Here is a 19,520-nt window from a genome sequence, read left to right on the forward strand (position 1 = left end):
TGTTCACACAGCACTGAGCCATTCAGCCTGCCAGCAAAACGAAAACCTACTGAAATTTGAAATTTGTGATGTATCATCCTCTGAGCCATGTTTTCTCCCACCTTAGGTATGATAGTAGGTCAGTGGGTGAGAGAGGTCAGAGGTCTGGCTTCTGGTTCCTCTGCTCTCTTGGCACAGAGGTTCCTGGGATAGAGATTGCAGAAATATTGTTGTTGTTCTGCACCTTAAGAGTCATTGGAACTTGACTAAGTCAGCTGGGAGGAAGATCAAATGCTTGGCAATGTGGCTTTTCTTCAGGGTTGTGCAGTAGGACACTTCAGGAAGTTTTTATAGTACCAAGTAGGATGTACCCATGCCCTTTTTTTAAAAACCTCCAGTGGAAATTGTGTGTGGCTTTCTATAGCCAACCTCTCCCTGCCCTGGTGATTGCCCAGAATTCAGCAGGAGCAGAAAGTGAAACTGGCTGCCCTGTTGGTCACATGCAGGAAGTGGAAAAATAGTGTAAGTGCTGAACCAGGTGAGCTTTGGAGCGCTGTTACCATCATCTTCATGGAGAAAGCAGTCGGTGGTTAGAATCGGCCAAGCCACTTCTCATGTAACTAGCCCCGTACGATTACATGATGTTTAGTGATGTTTGGATTGAGCTGTAAGTTCTTGTGCTTAGCCAGGAGTTTCTGATGAGAACATGAAATTTAGATACCAGAGTGAATATGTTGACGTTAACCTAATCATTTAAAATCTTTTTATGCTCCTCTAGCTTCTGTCTTAAAGGTCGTTGAAATCTAGTCCTGGGGATGCCCTTTTTAGCCTTCACACAGCATCAGGTAGCAGTCTATTTTTGAGCACTTGCTTGCATTGGATACGAGGGGAGCTACTCTGCAAGGGTTTTGTAGTATTTGTGGTTTATTTCCTACTTTACCACTTGGCAGTAGTTGGTGCTCTCATGTTTTTTTAGGGAGATCACTGTGGCTTGAGCCATTGCTGCTGAATATTTCTCTGCTGTACCTAGCCTGAAAATTGCTTTTGCTGCCTCCTTGGATTCTTCCACTTCCAGTGAAAGAAAGTAAACCTGGCTTAACCTGAGCACAGTCCTAGGAGTTCCCTAGCCCAGAGCTCAGCAGTGGCACAGATCGTATCTTGACCTAAGCTAAGCACATCACCTGGGACTTGGTCTTGCATTGAACTGTGCACAAATTGATTCTCTGAGCCTTCTTTTGAAGCAGGCTTGCTCTAGGCTTGGGATCTCTCACTTATGCCTTGGTTTCTTTGTCTTTGTACAAAGCATATTTTCCTCAAAAGGTAATGGAACTCCTTTAGCTCTAAGAGTGATTGTCTGCATCTGCTGAGTATTCCCCATCTGTGTATAATTCCGAGGCATCTGTCAGTTTTACGTCTAAGATGGATACAAGTCCTGTCCAAGGAAGTTCTGTCGTGTAGACTAACCTTGTGTGTCTGGCTCTTTCAGAACAGGGCAGTTGGGCGGCCCAAAGGGAAACTGGGCACTGCTTCTGCGGTCAAGCTCGCCTCTAATCGGACAACCGCTGGAGCACGCCGGAGGAGGACGCGATGCCGCAAGTGCGAAGCGTGTCTGCGGACAGAGTGCGGCGAGTGTCACTTCTGCAAAGACATGAAGAAATTTGGGGGACCTGGCAGGATGAAACAGTCCTGCATTATGAGGCAGTGTATCGCAGTAAGTGCACCCTTTACTACAGCTCCTTTGGATTTATTTTTTCTGTCTGTGTCTCCTGGACTGAGAACTGCTCTAAGTAGTCTCTGAAGTGCATCAGGCAGAGCAGTATAACCCGTGCCTTCTCCGTTCAGACTTGCTTTTACCGTCACTTTCTGTCCCACCACAAAGGAAACTCATAAAATTCAGTAGTATGGCTTTTGTAATATAGAAGGCAGATGCGGAGATTATCAGTACACCAGAAACTGGCACTCAATTCGCTCTGAAATTGTGGGATGTGGTGGAGAAGGGGAAGAGCGGAAAGTTCTGATTCAAAGGGAAAAGAGGCCTGTTTGACTTGGACCTCTGAATTTCCTGAGAATAACTGCCTTGAAGCTGTATTTACCGTCTTAACTACTTAACCCACTTAAGAGATGGAGAAATATTTGACTGGCATCCTCCAAGAATGTTGGCATTGGTGACTCTGACCCCAGTCTACCTGAAATGTGAATTTCAGTGTGTTTGCTATTACCTAGGCAAATAGGAGGGATCTGATCCAAATGAGACAAAGCCTTCAAGCTAGGGTCTTGTCTTCTGCAGGGACTGGAAATGTCTGACAGGGAATGAGCATCAGAACCGGGAATCAGTCAGACAGATTCCTGGGCTACTGTGATACATTGCCTAGAAACTACTTGAGTCATAAGTGACAGCTTTATATTTAACAAATATTGACAGATTAATCTTCTATTAAGTTGTCTAAGCACCTCTTGAATCTGTTGCTTTCATGCTGACTGTCATGGAGCTTCTCCACAGCTCTCATGTCCACAGTGCTCCTTTCCAGGGGTGAAAACTAGCTTTAGCTTTTCTCTTAATGTTTTAGAAGGTCTCGTTGATGCTGTTGTTAAGGGTTTGGTTTTCAGTTGTTGTTTTGGGGTTTTTTTGTAAGGAATGGAATGTTGTTTGCTCATAACTGAGGTATCGCCCGGTCCATACTGATCTCTCTCAAACTCTTGTTACAGTTTCTTTTGTTTTAGTTTGGTTTGGGTTTTTTTGTTAATTCTGACGAGGCAACTGAAGTGGAGGCATTAAATGGCTCGGTCTGACACTGATAAAAAAAAACTAATAAGCACTTAAGGTTTCCAGGAGCTGCTCCTGGTAGCTCACTCTGTGTCCTGTTCTAAGCCACGCGCTGTTCTTGACATAGCAGATTGGATTCAGCTCTGCTGGATCTTTCAGTAAAGCACATAGAATGTCTACCTTTCTGCAGAGTGCTTTTGCAGCTCAAGTGTCTTTTTCTTTGAACACTTGATTTCCTGGAGTGTGGCATGAATTGAACAGCATGGATGAAGAATTTATTATTCTCCAAGGGGAAGAAATAGTGGAATCGTGCTGCCTTTTTAGAAGAAGGATTAAATCAGGGCTGCAGTGTGCTTTCTTGTCCTGACTGATGAAGGAAACTTTGATACTAAGCTGTTTGACTCTTGGTACACAGGCTGAGCCTTTTGGAGATGAGCTGAGTTCTCTTTTGGCTGAGTGTAGTCATCCTCTCATCCCCGATCTTCTAAGGAATAAGGGTTTTTCTTCTTGGTATCTGCAGTTTTGTTTCCAGAAGCTGTAGTTGGAGCCCAGGGCCTGGTTGCTGGGGTACTTTGATTCCTTGTCCCGCCCTTATGTGCGCTGAAGAAGACATCTCTGCCCCTGATAGGTTCCCATAGTGTAAACAGCAGGAGTATTAGAGCAGCAGAAGCATAGAAAATTAGCAAGTTGAACTGTTACAGCTTTTAAGGACGCTTTGCATTTCTGTAAGCAATCCTCCTGCCTTTACTCGTTCATTATGTTCTCTAACAATTGCAGTGACAATATATTGTGGTACCTGATACCTATCCCACAGCTTCCAGCCAAAAAAAAGCGCAGAACGCCCAAGCAAGGCTCTGTGCACGTGGTGATCCTGATGGTTCTGGGATTGTGATTTCCTCTGCTTACTAACACTGATGATATTAGCTCGATACAGACTTTCATTAAACTCAGAAGCCTTAAGAGAGCCTCTACAGCCATTCAGAGAACAGGAAACGCCTCTGCATCACTAGTTCAATAAAGAAAGGAAACAGGAGTGCCTAGGACACTTTATGCTGCATTGAATAGGTGTGAGGGGAGTGTGGGGCTCTGTGCCGGGAGGATGAGTTGTGACAGCGTGGCTGCTGTTCCATCCCATCAGTGGGACAGGGCTGGTTGGGGCACAGAGGAGATTTCCCTAGATGCCCTTTCTCCCAGCGAGACGAATCGCACTTCTGAGATGTTTGTTCTTGCGTGTGTGGATATAAATACTTCTGTGTGAGAGATAAGACAGAACAAGTGGACAGAGCTTTGGACAGCTTAACTTTTCTCTGCTTTACCTGCAGATGGAATGGGATCCTGGGCATTCCTATTCTGTGCTTGGAAGGGAGGGTAGGAATTAAATAGCATTTGCAAAATGTTTTTAAAACAGAGTGTGAGTAAGTACTGATGTGAGGAAGCAGGAAAGTGTTGCCGTAGCTGTGTATCGGCTGTTGGTGTGCAGGGCAGCACGCTGTACTCTGTAATGTCCTGCTATAGCTAGATTTTTCCCAACCTAAAACTTGGTGAGGAATGTGCTGTTGCTCCACAGGTTTGGTGTGCAAGAATCTGTTCATGGATTTTATTCGCTCCATCTACAAGAGGTCCTTGCTGTGAAAAGCCACATCTCTGGCTGCTTACTAGTTAAGGACTTGCAACCTAATCGATTGAATTTCACATTCCTGCCAAGTTCTTGTAAGGATCTTCCTTTTCTTTCTTGTAATGAAGCTTATGTTTTATTGCTGCAAACCAGAAGTTTGTTCCTCATTAGCGCAAAGGTGGCTTTTTAATTAGACTGGCATTCAGTGCTTTGACATGGGTGACAGATGTGTGAGATTCTGTAGTTACCTTTCTGCCTCGGCAAAGGACAGAGAAAAATCAGTGTGCTTCTCACTTGTGATACTTCCAGGTGAGGAATGCTTTTTTAAAGTGTCTGTGCGGGGCTTTTTGCAATGCTCAGGTTGGGAGCAGAGCCCTGGGTAATAGGTTGTCTGTCAGGTTGTCTGTGTTCATGGTTCTGTTGTGGGCTTGCTATGAGACCTGGATTGGGTCCATAACATCTGCCTGCCTTGCTTCTAAAATAGGGGAGCTGCCAAATTGCAAGTCGGATTGTGGAGCTTAATGGATGTGAATAGTGATGTTCTAGGTTTCTTCTTTTCACTCCCATTGTATGCTGGTGAAGTGACTTGCATGCCAATGTCTGTGTCAGCTCACAGAGTCAAGGGATCCACAAAAACGCATTTTCATTCATCCCTGGGATGCCTCATGATTCTGTGTTGCTACAGGGAGGGCACTTCATGCCATGAAAAATGTCCTGTGATGCTTGGTCTGAGTACTCAGCCCTAATTGTTACCAGTTTTTCTTGCCTCTGTTGCTCTGCTGGGCTGGAGCTTTCAGCATTTTGCACAACTAATCCCCATTTTTCTCCTCTTTGAAATGAGGATGCTGTAAATGCACATTGAGTTCTTCTGTTTCCATATGTCTCCCGTGTCCTGACCAAGACTTCTTTCTGATATGTGTAAACAGCCGGTGTTGCCTCATACTGCTGTGTGTCTGGTGTGTGGAGAAGCTGGGAAAGAGGACACTGTGGAAGAGGAGGAGAGCAAGTTTAATCTCATGCTAATGGAATGCTCCATTTGTAATGAAATCATACACCCAGGATGCCTTAAGGTGGGTAGAAGGATGTGAAATGTGTTGGAAACAAAAACTGGATTGGTTTTCACCTTAATGTAAAAGTAGTTGCAGAGAAACGAGAAAGCTTTCACGTTTTCATCTTTGGAAACTTAAGCGAGCCAAGAGTTGGTGTGAGGAGCAGGGTGAGGCCGTGGCGCACACAGCCCTGGCAGGTGGGGACCCTTTGATGTAACAGCATCCCCTGTGAGCAGAGACTCTTGCTTTGGAGAGCCTCCAGAATGTGTGTGCATGCAAATGTCCTGTGGGGTGTTTCTTGTTTTGTTTTTCCTTCTTTCTTTTCTGCCTCCTCTTTAAGGAAGTGGGGAGTTTCACTTGGGACAGGAAGCTCAAGAGTGCAGAGAAACCTGCCTGTATTTTCAGATGAGTTAGTCACAATCCCAGGGTTGGTAGCTCCTTCCTAAATCCCACAAAGTACAAGTGAATCGTTTGCTGTTCGTATTTGTCCAGGCACAGATGTGCCTTTCAGTGGCAGCTGGCTTGAAAGAAGTTAGGAGCAAATGTTGCTGTAGGAAGACTGCAGCTCTGGAGAGCAAACTGTGTGAGTTCCAGGCTGCAGGAGGGCTCACCCTTGGCTGACTTGAGTCCTGTGAGCAGCTGTGTTCTTTGCTGGTAACAAAAGTGTCATTTTGGGCATATCTTTGTGTGTGAGCATTAGGAGCCTCCTTTCTCCGGAGCTGGTTTGTTTCAGCTGATCAGCCATTTCCTGTTGCTGATTTGTTTATGGTTAAAGTGATTTGCCAAAGCAAATGTATTCTGACACACCGTGCCCCAGAAAGCATCTTTAGGCCCTTCTGGAACCTCTGGGAGGAGAGGTACGTTCCTTATGCAGGCCCAGGGTGATGCTCTCCTGGCCTTTTATATTTCTTGTGCTGTACGCAGTATGGTACTGAGCTCTCTGCCTGTCATTTATTAGAGCAGAAAGCCGGTAACTGGCAAACCAGAGCCGTGGCTGTCTCCCTGATTCTTGCAATTGGTGCTCACAGCTCCTGCTGCAGATGGGCTCTGAAAGGGAGCTTGGCTTGCTTGGCTCTGCTTAAAACAAGGCTTCAGGGGCTGATGAAGCAAGGGAAGGAGCTGCTTGTTTTCAGCAATACCTTGGTTTTGGCTTGTAGCTGCTGCTTTGCTGTACTGGTCCTTCCTGGAAGTGCCCTGCACTCCCCCATCTCTCGTTTTGCAGCATCAGTGACTCTTCGTGGCCCAGTCTGGAGGGCATGATTGTTGTCTGGTTGCAGTTCAAGTATGGTTTCCTCTCCCCGTACCACGTTTGGGGCTGGTTGCACAGGATGTGGGTCAGATCTGTGAAATCGAGCAAACGCTCTTTGTTCTTTTATGTGTATGTGGTGTGCTGAGTGCTGTTTTAGTAACCAGGAACAATGTTGCTTTGGGTGTTTCTGAAAATTAAGCAGTGGGAGATATACAGCGTGCCTTGTGTGTCTCGTGTTTTTATTTCTCAGTGCTTCTGTTGAGCTGAACTGGTGGGGTAACTGGTACTGTTCACTTACCAAGACAACAGGGTAGGGTTTCAGAGTCATCTTGGAAGGTGAGGTGAGACCATGTGGAGGGGAACAGTGAAAGGAAAATGGAGCCTCTTCCTTGGATCCCTCCTTGCTCTTTATTCCCAGATTCCATGATTTTTCTCCAGACAGATCTGTTGCCATGTTTACATGTTGCTCAAGCCCTTGACGTGGGTTTAAGCCCAGAGGATGGAGTCCATAAATAGTCCTAGTGGGAAGCGCCTTTGAATGTAGACACAGCCCTAGGGCAGCTGCTCCAACTGTCCGCTGGGAGAATATCCCTTCCCATCCTCCTTGGTAAATAGGGAGTAGCGAACTGTCAGTCATCTCCAGTTAAACGTCTGGAAATTGACTTTTAGAGGAGACTGGAATAAACTGGCTCAGCAAAGGGGGGAGTGTCCTTTCCTGTCTTATTCCCATGTGGAGTGAACTCCCCCCCAAGACAAATCTCCAGAGCTTGTGGACTAGTTTGGCACATGCACTGGGTAATTTGTACTCCAGGGCAGGTTGCTCCTGATTTGAAGTCCATCCTCTCCCAGCTTTCTGATTTGGCTGTACATGTTTATGGTGGGTTTTCTCCATGAAAGCAGTGTCAGAGGGTGACCTCTTTGAGGAGATGGAGGGTAGCTCGGGTGCGTCTGAGCTCTGCCACATTCTCAGCCTGGAGAGGCTTCTAGGGGTGCCTCTTGCTGGGGCAGCCCTGGGTACCAGAGTGCATCAAGTGCTTGTGTTGGAACTGTCCTGAGGACGGCCACGATGTTCCGTATACTGAGAAGTGTCATGGGAGGCTTCTGACATGCAGCTTTCCTTGAAAACACAGTACCAGCACAAGTGCTCATTTTGCTGAAGAGTTTCTTGTGAAAAAGATCTTGGCAGGCATTCCACAAGCACACCATTGTTTCCAGAGGGAGCCGGTGAGATTTTTAGAGGAATTTTGCCTTTGATTGTTACAGAGTGCTCAAGTTGAACCAATATGGATGAATTTTTCTTGCTCCATCTCAAGCCAGTAATGCTGGTTAGCACGTGTGAGTTGAGTGCAGGTCTGATGCAGTTTCCTTAAGGAGAAGGGTTTGCTTTCCTCGGTAGGAGCCTGTTCATCTTGGGTGGATGCAGTGATAGTGATGGAAAAGGTTGAACATTCAGGTGCCTTGTGAGAACAGCAGAAAAAAATGCCTTTTCCAGCACTGCTGCACAGTTGTCTGTGGCTCCAGCCCAGGTGTGTCTTGCTGCATGTGGTTTCAATCCAGAATTCATGGCTGTCACTCAGCGATGTCTGATCGGCGTCCTGGGGTCTCCGCATTCCTTAACAAGATGACCGCACAGTAGCATCGTCTCATGTTCAGATGCTCTGAATTGCTGACCTCGTGCTGCCGGTACGTTTCTGGAGATGCCGGTGCTGTGGCTCCAACACCCACCTGCTGTTTGTAGCAAACACTCAGAACTGGCTCCCACCCAACCTGAAAGGCTTGGGACAGATTCAGCGGCAGGTTTGTGTGTGTCTAATTAGTTTGCTTACAGTTCCTCACATCTGTTCAGTTCCTTAAACTTCACAGAAGGGACAGAGCTGCGATGCTTTCCCTTCAGTAACATTTGTTCTATATTCAGTGCGGGAAATAACTTGTTCGCAACTTGGGCTTGGGCCAGGAATTGTTCCCCTGAGGCAGAGATGTATACAACAACTCCTGGAGTATCTTGCACCTACCATGGGAAAGAAGGTTCAAAGGCACAGAGTTGTGATAAACCCAGTATTTAAATTCTGCCCACTTCATTTACTCATTTATTAACTCCCAAAGACTTGCTGAGAGAGGCTGGCTTGTCATCGCTCCTGCTAGATGGTGAAACTCGAATGGCTGCTGTCTGGCTCGGGGACTGGAGGAAGCAGTTCCCCTAAAACCAAGGGCTTGATCCTGCCCAGCCGGTGCGTTTTCACCAAGCTGGGAGGAGGAAATGTTTCAGAAACATGAAAAGTCTGCAGATCTCTGCCCTTGCCTGTTCTGGCAGCAGGCTCCTGCTACTGCGCTGCTGATGCCAGGGCCCAGCTATTTGTCTTGACAGTAGCGTGTTTTTGTTGCCTGCAACAGTAATAAATTAATCTGTCTCTTTCTTTTCCCCAAGGCTTTTTTCTGAGCATATAACTAAAACCCTTAAAATGTGAATGTGCCATCAGTGAGCGCGCGCGTGTGTGTGTGTGTGTGAAGGGTGGTTTTACCTACTTTTCATCCTCAGCTTCATTCACAGCTGAGCACAGGCTTTTCAGAAACCTCCATCTCCCGTTCGGAAAGTAATGCTGGCTCCTGCCTGGAAATTCAGAAAGCAGCAGCTTTTCAGGACTGTGCTCCTATTGTAGGGGACCAACACTCTGTGTGTGTCTGTTCTTTGAAAAAACAGAATGTCAGTCTCTCAGGGGCAGTGAAGTCGTAAGCGTTTCTCTTCCCTGCACTCGCTGGGTGACTGTGGGTGTGAGAAACTTTAAAAATGCCTTCATGTGTCCAGTCTTGTGAATAAAAGTGCCTGTTCTCTCGCTGACTTGGCAGCCGTCGTTTCTATTGGCACAGGGGCTGGAGGCACGGTACTGCTAGTTCTGATCCATAAAGGAAAGTATTTTAAGGAACACTTGATTACAGTGGAGGGTGCTTTGCTTCTAAAAATGCCAAACAGTATTAATGTATGTGAGAACGCGTGTATGGGAAAAATCCTTTCCTATTAAAAGATCGGACTATGCCTCGCTCCTGGGGCGGGGACAGGACTGAGCTGCTCAAATCAGTGTTGTGGGAGGACATTTGGAGATGGCATGATTGCAGTCCTGGGGGGTTGGGTTATTGGGGTGGGTTTTTTGCTTTTTTTTTTTTTGTAAGAGCAAGATGTGCTCTGTGTTAATTGGGATTGTATTGACCTGCACAAAAAGCCCAGGCCCGAGCCCTGTCTCAAATGCCAATTTGGCCACTGTGCTTTCCTTCCCTGTTGCCGTCATCATCAAAGTTAATCATGCAGGACCGAGGGCTTGCTCAGCACCAGCAGGATGGTGCAGCACCTGTGGGGATCTGGGTTTATTTTCTGCAGCCGTTGGGAGGGCTGCAGTCAGTCGGAGCAAACAGAGCTGTACAAAGTGCCTCTGAGAGACCTGCCTGTAAGCTTTTGCAGCTTCTTGCAGCTCGGTTCTGAATTGAGTTGTGCTTCTCTTTCACCAGGTGAAGGAATCGGATGGTGTGGTTAACGACGAGCTGCCGAACTGCTGGGAGTGTCCAAAGTGCAACCATGCAGGGAAAACTGGAAAAGTGAGTTTAATGGGAATAAGTGGTGTTGGAGCAAGATACAAAATTTTAAGCGTTCCCTCTGGCTTTGTCATGGTTTAGCCCCAACCAGCAACTCAGCCCCACGCAACTGCTCTTGTACCTTCCCCTGGTGGGATTGGTGGGAGGATCGAATAGAAGTGGGGAAACTCGCAGGTTGAGATAAAAACAGTTTAAGTAAAGCAAAAGTCGTGCACGCAAGCAAAGCAAAACAAGGCATTCATTCCCTGCTTCCCATCAGCAGGCAGGTCTTCAGCTATCCCCAGGAAAGCCAGGGCTCTGTCACTCAACTTCTTGTGCCTCCCCAGCCTCCTTGCAGAGGCAGAAAAGGCCTTGACTCTGTGTAAGCACTGCTCAGCAGGGCCTGAACATCCCTGTGTTATCAGTGTTGTTTCCATCACAAATCCAAACACATCCCATACTGGCTACTGGGAAGAAAATTAACTCTACCCCAGCCCAGCACAGATTCATAGATACAATTTTGCCCAATACCAGCTTTTGGTTATAAACTGATGGGTTTCTATTCTTTAAAAATTTTGTCTTCTTGTTCCACATACCAATGCTTCACCCAAAATCTGGGATGTATTTCAGTTAGTGCTGTGCACTGCTGCATGTTAATCTCAAAGAGGAAAATACTTTAAAAAATAAAAACCAAAATCCAGAAGCAGCTATGCAAATCCTGAAGTGTCTGTTAGAATTAGTGAAAATTTATTTCTTTGCAACCCGAGACAGACACTTGGAAGTCTGCAGGTACAAAAATAACTTCATGAAGGTTGAAATTACTCAAACTCCTTGCTAGCAGTTTTGTCTGTTTAAAAAGTGATCAACCCACTGATGTTGGAGGCAGCTGAGATAAAGGGCTGAGAAAGGCAGATGATATAAAGTTTGTTTGTGTTTTGTGTCTCTTTGGCGTACAAGCAAAAGCGCGGACCAGGATTCAAATACGCATCAAATCTCCCAGGCTCATTGCTGAAGGAGCAGAAAATTAACAGAGACAATAAGGAAGTAACAGATGCTGCGAAACGGAAAGGGGATTGTGAAGAAACTCCCAGGCGGAAATCGGAGGAACATTCCAAAAAGGCTCCAGTTGACTCGATACTGAGGAGAAAGTCAGATGAAGTGCATCTGTGGAGGAAAAGGAAATTTGAGAAACCCCAGGAACCCACTATGAGAAAGCGGGTACGACAAACCACTCCTTTTGTGCACTTACAAGGATGTGCATGGGCTGGTTGGGGCTGGTATCTCTTGCCTACTGGCTCGCAGCTCATCTTAAAATCTCAGATTGTTGCAGAAGAAACTGCAGTGTTGTACCCTCCTTTCTGAAAACTGCTAGGGCAGGAGTTTGAACAGGGCCACTCGACGTTCAGAGGCCGAAAACACTGAGCTGTGGCAGCTGTTTTATTCAAAGTAGTAGAAAACCCACTTTAACTGAAAAGGCTCTGCAGGATGCTTGGAGTAGGAATAAGGTGAAAATCAATCAGTAGTGGAAACTTTTTCATCTCTACCCACTTGGTGGCGCATGACAGCATGTTTTGTGGCTGATTTCGGGATGTGCAGTACTCGCCCATCAGAAGATTTTTAGAAATGGCACTTTCTGTGGCCTGCAGAGAGGAGGAGCTGTGCACACTAGTGATGTAGACAGCTTTTCCCTGCATTTGACAGTCTCTTGGGTCAGGCAGGGACACTCTGAATTGTCATGGAGATTGGAAATTATGGTGCTTGGAGTATAGAGAAATGCTGGTTTGCAGAGGTAGAAATGAGGATCTAGATTTAGTGCATCTCATGAGTAAATAGCTGATGGCTTTAAAATCAGAATCAGTGGCTGTTTCTGTATCGCACGCGTGGTTCGCAAGGAGGCAGGCAGTCTGCCCTGCAAGGCTTGACTGTGGGAAAGCTGCAGTGTGGTAAATGTAGGGACTGGGGTTGCTTTGGTGGAGTGAGAGAGCAAAATTCATGCATAACTGTTTACGTATATCTGCTTTGGGGCTATGCTTTCCTTTTCCCATCCCTTTGGACTCACTGCAGCGTTTATGGATGGCTTGAATTGCTCCATGAAAGCCTCTCGGTGTGTGAAGGCGGCACTGTGGATCACCAAGCCTTTATCAGATAGCACAACAGATGTTGTGGCTTGGGGTTTTTACTTTTCTTTCTTCCAACAGCTAAAACTTGGAAAAGAAGATTATTCTCCCTCTGTACACGGCACTGGTGAGACCGCTCCTCAAATCCTGTGGTCAGTTCTGGGCCCCTCACCACAAGAAGGATGTTGAGGCTCTGGAGCGAGTCCAGAGAAGAGCAACGAAGCTGGTGAAGGGGCTGGAGAACAGGCCTTATGAGGAACGGCTGAGAGAGCTGGGGGTGTTTAGCCTGGAGAAGAAGAGGCTGAGGGGAGACCTCATTGCTCTCTACAACTACCTGAAAGGAGGTTGTGGAGAGGAGGGAGCTGGGCTCTTCTCCCAAGGGACAGGGGACAGGACAACAGGGAATGGCCTCAAGCTCTGCCAGGGGAGGTTTAGGCTGGACATTAGGAAAAATATTTTCACGGAAAGGGTCATTGGTCCCTGGCAGAGGCTGCCCAGGGAGGGGGTTGAGTCCCCTTCCCTGGAGGGGTTTAAGGGATGGGTGGACGAGGTGCTAAGGGACATGGTTTAGTGTTTGATAGGAATGGTTGGACTCGATGATCCGGTGGCTCTCTTCCAACGTGGTGATTCTATGATTCTAAGACAAACTCTTCAGGATGAAGGTACTTTGCCTTTTTAATAATGTGTTCTCAATCTCTTTTAATCCCCTTTCCTCACATGAGCTGAATGATGAGCAAATTTCTCCATCAGTCACGTTCTTGTGTCACTGCAGGCATTTTTATTACCCCATTTGCGTCTTGAAATTACAGAATTGAAATTGAAATTACAGAATCTCTCTTATGGAAACCTTTCCACTCCAGGATAGTTCGGTTACAGAGTCAGGTTTTATAGTTTCTGTTCTGGTGTCCCGTGTTAAAATACAGCAGCAAGCTGTGTTTTGATGACCCAAGGGATAAAATTCTGGTTTTGTACTGATGTTTCGTTCCGCCTGTGTGGTTGAGTCTTGCCCCTACACACAGCCCCTCACAGTCTGTGCCACCACACATCCCTGGAGTCCCCGCTGACATCCCAGGGAGCCAAAGGTGACCTGGCACACAGGTATCAGTGACCTCTCACTACCTGGCACGATAAAAGAGGTCCAGTACCTTTAAACTAAGTGCTTCTCAGTTCCTTGTGCGCAGGATGCTGCAAGCCAACTAGTCTGATGTTGTAATTTTTTTTAATGCTAACCCATCATTAACTTACCGAGCCCTCTCCCTTTATATTATGTTAATTTAAAGACAGGGTGATCAGCTTTCTCTGCTGCCTGTGGCAGTCTGCAGCACAGGAGCACATCCACTGACTTGATCCAATTAGTTTATTGCAAAAGCGCAGACCTCCTCATATAACAAGTGTGTTCACAGCAGTTCACCTTTTCTTGCCAGTCCAGATCTCTTATTAGAGCTATTTCATTTTAACAGTTGGTGGCTTCTTTCTTGCTTGGAGTGATCAGATTAGACTTCAAGTCTTCCCTAGTCTTGGTTTTATGGCTCTTACACTTCTGTCTAGTGTGCATCAAAGAGAGATTTGGTGAATGTGATCAAGTGCAGTGCAGTTTGCTGCTATGAACAGTGACGGGGCAGGGAAGAAGGAGCCAACTGACTCCTGTCAGCCTGCATTACGTGGGAGATAGTGTCAGCGTGAGGTCTTGTGAGGCTCGCAGTGTGTCACACCCATCAAGAGTCCCTGTCCCGTGTGCGCTGGAGGTGGGGGAGATACAGAAGATGAGCATAGTTTAGTAGGATATGAAGGAGCAGCTAAAGTGAAGTGAAACGAGGCTGTGGGTTTCCCGCAGTGAGGGGCACAACAGCACAGCCACAGCGCAGGGTGACATTTGCAGTTCAGGAGATTTCAGAAATTGGCCTTTTGGCCACTGGGCATGTGAGCGTGTCTGCCAGTCTTTAGTGGGTGCCTTACCCAGCGGCTGTGTCCCAACCCTGGTTTCTTCTGGCCTGCTGGGGAAAAAGCTGTCGATACGTGCTGGTAATCTTCTGTATGTCAGTTGTCCTCTGTGTAATGAGTAAGACCCTTAAATCTGCAGGATTGTGCATGGTGAATAAATGCATTTATTGCTCTCTTGGAGTCAGGAGAGCCAATAGCCGGACTTTTCATCCATATGATGGCACTTGAACTCGATACCTTCGGCTGGTGGATGTCCCCCTGTGCTCCAATGGATGTGTCCTGTCCCCCCTGGGCCGGGCCGCCTCTGTGGAGCATCAGCACGCGAAGGATCGCTGAGTACGTTCTTGCTCACATAGTCCTTATCTCTTCTTTTTCAGCGGCGATCGTGGAAGGCTCCAGATGACCGAACTGGCGTGATCAAACCCCTGCGACGCCTGAAGCAGGAGCCAGAGGATGAACTGCCAGAAGCGCCTCCCAGGTCCAAGGACAGTGACCAGTCGCGATCCAGCTCACCCACTGCCGGTCCCAGCACTGAGGGCGCTGAGCCCAGGGACAAGAAGAAGTTCAAGATGAGGCGGAAAAGGCGGCTTCCCAATAAGGAACTGAGCAAGGAGCTCAGCAAGGAGCTTAACCAGGAGATCCAAAAAACCGAGAACAGCCTTGCCAATGAGAATCACCAACCCATCAAATCTGAACCTGAGAGCGAGAACGAGGAACCTAAGCGCGCTTTGAACAACAATGAGAGACTCCATAGGTTCAGCAAAGGGTTAAACGGGACTCCCCGAGAGCTGAGGCACCAGCTCATCCCCAGCCTGCGAAGCACACCTCGGGGAATCACCCGGCCACCGCCTTCGCTCTCTCCTCCCAAATGCATCCAGATGGAACGGCACGTTATCCGGCCACCTCCCATCAGCCCCCCTCCGGACTCGCTCCCCCTGGATGACGGGGCGGCCCACGTGATGCAGAGGGAAGTCTGGATGGCTGTCTTTAGCTACCTCAGTCATAGGGACTTGTGCATCTGTATGAGAGTTTGCAAGACCTGGAACAGATGGTAAGGAGGGCGGGAAACCAGGGAACAGAGCTAGGTCTGTAGAGGGATGGACTCAAAAGCAAAGTGGGTGGCGGAGGCACTATTGTCTCCTAGGAGAGGTGTGCAAGTTATCCCTGAGCCCGAGGAGAAGGGGTGACCAGCAGCGTCTAGAGAAGTAGCGTGTCTGTGGTGCTCTCCCAGAAACAGCAGTTCCCGGCGTTTCTGATGAAAATTATGTGTGTGTGGGCATCGGTGTCAGCCTCCCAAGGCCGTAACGTCCCAGAGCAGCCTGTTCTGCACTTAGACACCACAACGTCCTTGCCTACTGGAACATCAAGTCTAGGTCAAGCTAAATCTTGGTGTCACTCTGCCTCTAGAACTTGCTGAGTGCTAGTGCAATTTGTTCAGTGCAGCTATTAAATATCTCCAGAGATACAGTGACGATCTGTCGGTGCCCTCTGTGTTCCTCTCAGAAGGTCCGTGCCGATAGTTTCCCTGTAGAGAGGACGTGGAGAGATCCCATTCGCTGTGTTCCGTACTAGCAGAGCTGCTGGAGGAATCCCTCGGTGCTGCGTTTCCTCACAGCGTGTCCGTTCGATGCCCGGGGTCCCAGAGCGTTAACACTGTATCAGGAGCAGGAGGTGTTAGTGGACAGATCTGTGTGTTCCACTGAGCCTGCTCTAAAGCCTCTTGCTGGCTGTCACCCAGAGGGGCAAATCGTAGCCGAGACTGCTTAGCCCAGCCCGGCAGCACATTGGGTAAATGAGAGAGGGGTCGAGAGGCTGGGAATTCAGTGCAGGATATGTGTACAGTCTCCTCCGTGGGCTGCTCGGTGTCACAGAAAGCTGGGAAATGCCTTTGTGACTTCGCTGCAGTGTTTTCTGATGGAAAAGTGAGAAAACGCAGGATCTTTTACACTTGTTGGGGCTTCCTCCTTGCTGCCCTTAGAGAACCATAAAGAGAGCACGACAACGTTAAAGTCACAGAGAGGGGAATGACACGAACACAGAGAAGGGGAGAGGGGGGATTTGTTTCATAAAATTCATTGGTTTTAAGTAAGGAAAATGCCAGGGGAATCAGGGCAGTCATATTTGAAACCAGCCTTTGTATTCAAAAGGTAAGTAAGATGATGTGGCTTGGCTTGAGGCCAGAAAATCGATTTTGATGCTGTGGTGACTTAAAACGGGAGCCGAGGTTGTTGACACTTGTATTCCTGTTGAAATAATGCCGTGCTTTATCGTGTGATAGATTTGATGGAGAAACTTCCAACCTGGGTAACATTTAATGATCTTCTACTTATCTTAGCATCTCTCAGCCCTGGGGTCTGCTGTTTTCAGTTAAATGCTGTGGTTTTCCCTACTGTTTAATGACTCCTTTTAAAATCTTGCAGAAATCAAACCAATTGCCAAATTAAGAGCTGCTGATGGCTTTTTTTTCTTTTTGGGTAGGTGCTGTGACAAAAGATTATGGACCAAAATAGATTTAAACCATTGTAAATCCATCACTCCACTTATGCTTAGTGGCATTATTAGGAGACAGCCTGTAACCCTTGATCTTAGCTGGACGAATATATCCAAAAAGCAGCTGAGTTGGCTTATCAACCGACTGCCAGGTAAGCGATGGTCTCTGACTGCTTCACTGAATTTAGCAAACCAGTTTGTGTTCTAAACCGGAACACCCGCAGGGAGCCGGGTATCCTAGGAGAGGAGGTAGATACGTAGGAATGAAGCATTGGTGGGTTAAAATGAGCTCAGAATTAGTTGTGTTGTGATGAGCCACATACGTTAATTAGAGACAGGTCTTCCTCACCAGGTCCTGTTGCCGTGGGCAGTGCCTGTGCTGATGTGATTAACGGGGGCGCGGTGGGGGCTGCTCTCACCCACAGCAATGAGCTTCCAGATGGTGGGAGAGATGGAGACCTGGGCAGGAAGAGCCTCGTGGGGTCCCTGCCTGCCCTGGAGTGCTGGGATCGCTCACCAGAGCGGCAGCGCCTTCACCTGACCCATGCGCGGTAGCAGAGATCACTGTGTATGTCTCTGGGTAGGCCACGTGCTCCAACTTCTTCTGTATCTGCAGGTCTTCGAGACCTGCTGTTATCAGGGTGCTCATGGATAGCAGTGTCGGCACTTTGTAGTTCCAGTTGTCCCTTACTCCGAACTCTGGACGTGCAGTGGGCAGAAGGACTGAAAGACGCACAAATGAGAGACCTCTTGTCACCGCCCACAGATAACCGGCCAGGTAACGGACGGGAGGAGCGCGGGGAGCCCTGTCCCAGCTGTTCTGCTGCTTCTCTCCTCGGAGGAGGCGGCAGAGACCCCGCTGCCGGGGTGCTGGGCTCTGCCGACGCGCGAGGTGCTCAGAGTAGTGGCTGGGAGCCCCTTGGGAATGAGTGATGTTCTCTGGCTGCTGAGTCGTCTGAGCCGCTGTGCTGGTTTTCTGTCTGACTTTCTTCTCTTCAGGCTGCAACGGGTGTACTTTAGAGAGTATGGAAACACTTTCTTCCAGTTCAGGGAAGGAGCAGTTCTGTGGGTCATGCCACATTCGCCCGGATATCAGCTCAGGTGAAATTTTGAGCAAATCGGATCTGCTTTCTGGCATGCACTGCACAGCCTACTGCTTATTCCCGACTTGTAATTCCGCTGGGCCCCTGCAGTTACTTTCATCCCTTTTGTTTTGAAATCAGGAGGTGGCTCTGTCCACGTGCCTGTTCAAAAAATAGACGAGTGTTCCTGCTGATGTCCCCTCCAAAGCTCCAGACAGGCCAAAGCGTCTGAAGTTGTCGTAGGGCGGCAGTGTCGTGTGTCACGGTGCATTTCATATAGACCTGCAGCTGTTTGCAGCGTGGGGTGAGGCTCTGGGGAGTGACCTCCTGCCTCCGCTTTCCAGGTCAGATCGACAACCGGAGTAAACTACGGAACATAGTGGAGCTGCGCTTGGCCGGCCTGGATATCACAGACGCTTCTTTGAGGCTGATCATCAGGCACATGCCGCTGCTCTCCAAACTCAATCTCAGTTACTGTAACCACGTGACGGATCAGTCTATTAACCTGCTGACCGCGGTCGGAACCACCACGCGGGATTCGTTAACAGAAATTAATTTATCAGGTAAGCAGCACAACTGCAGGGAATGGGGAAGGACGAGAATTGCCGCGTGGGAGTAGATTTGTGTGAGAAGCTCCGGGGTGGGAGTGTTTTTTCCCCAGCTCCTTCCCTGCTCCCCGTGTAACTCTCGCGTAAGCAGCTGATGTGCTGCCGGTGTAAACAACCCTGCAGCTGCCCAGCCTCTCCGGGCCCTGCACCAGCTCAGGAGCCACGTGCCGGACTTCGCTCCTCCTCCACGGGGGATTTTCCGAGGCTGCTGCTCCGCGCATCTGCCGGGCTTTGCTTTATCTCATCAGTTACGCAAGAGCCGTGGGGATCAGGGTGCGGCCGTGGGGCCGGCTGGGCCACAGCCTGGCTGTGAAAAGGACCGGCCGCAGTCAGGATGGACGCCCTGAGCTGGAGAACAAAGCCAGACCCGCTGGTAAACTTTTCCCCTTTTTTTTCCGGCAGACTGCAATAAGGTTACTGACCAGTGCCTGTCCTACTTCAAACGTTGTGGAAACATCTGCCAGATCGACCTGAGATACTGCAAGCAGGTGACGAAGGAAGGTTGCGAGCAGTTCATCGCGGAGATGTCCGTAAGTGTGCAGTTCGGTCAAGTGGAGGAGAAACTTCTGCAAAAACTGAGTTAGTTAAAGGACACGTGTAAATACTGGGGTGGGGCGGGGCGGGTGGGGTGGGGTGGGGAGGGAAGGGACTAAGAACATGTAGGGATTTTATTTTCAATTGGGAACTTGGAACATTGGAAAATACCGCAATTGGATTTTACAACTCTTGTCGAGAACAACACGAAACTACCCCCGGTAAGGATTTCAACTCGTGCCACTCGTTCAGTCTGCCTGGGATGTCCCGCACTGGCTCTTATGCAAACTCAAAAGGTGACTGTTACTGATGAGAATTGTCCACACCCGGAAGATGACTGATCTCCAAGAAATACTGTTATTTAAAGTACCACAGCATGTGCTTGGTAGTGTAAATTTGATTTCTGCTTTTCATTTCTTAAAACAACAACAACAACAACAAAAAAAAGTTGGTGTCATTCAAGTGGACCACGCACTGCATTTCTGCCTTCTTAACACATTTTGTTTTGTTACATCTTACATTATGCAGAAC

The 19,520-nt window shown here is 48.1% G+C and overlaps 2 protein-coding genes across 12 annotated transcripts in view; one reads left to right on the forward strand and one right to left on the reverse strand.

Annotated features, from left to right (window-relative positions):
* Positions 1-19,067, forward strand: part of KDM2B (lysine demethylase 2B) — a 115,307-nt gene extending 96,240 nt beyond the window's left edge. For 5 of the 11 annotated variants that reach the window (XM_069870951.1, XM_069870949.1, XM_069870952.1 and 2 more), the window contains 10 exons: positions 1,466-1,690; positions 5,285-5,428; positions 10,155-10,241; positions 11,166-11,435; positions 14,653-15,326; positions 16,754-16,917; positions 17,382-17,543; positions 17,765-17,866; positions 18,192-18,410; positions 18,858-19,067. In XM_069870951.1, coding sequence (XP_069727052.1) covers positions 1,466-1,690; positions 5,285-5,428; positions 10,155-10,241; positions 11,166-11,435; positions 14,653-15,326; positions 16,754-16,917; positions 17,382-17,543; positions 17,765-17,866; positions 18,192-18,410; positions 18,858-19,039 — 2,229 coding nt within the window. In that variant the 3' untranslated portion in view covers positions 19,040-19,067. The remainder of the gene's footprint in view (positions 1-1,465; positions 1,691-5,284; positions 5,429-10,154; positions 10,242-11,165; positions 11,436-14,652; positions 15,327-16,753; positions 16,918-17,381; positions 17,544-17,764; positions 17,867-18,191; positions 18,411-18,857) is intronic. The other 6 variants (XM_069870947.1, XM_069870950.1, XM_069870953.1 and 3 more) reach the window with 5 other exon arrangements.
* P2RX7 (purinergic receptor P2X 7) overlaps positions 1-19,520 on the reverse strand; it is a 100,077-nt gene that overhangs the window by 7,636 nt on the left and 72,921 nt on the right. The gene's annotated exons all lie outside the window — the stretch shown is intronic.

Source organism: Phaenicophaeus curvirostris, chromosome 17 (assembly GCF_032191515.1).
Source record: "Phaenicophaeus curvirostris isolate KB17595 chromosome 17, BPBGC_Pcur_1.0, whole genome shotgun sequence".
NCBI classification, from domain to species: Eukaryota; Metazoa; Chordata; class Aves; order Cuculiformes; family Cuculidae; genus Phaenicophaeus; species Phaenicophaeus curvirostris.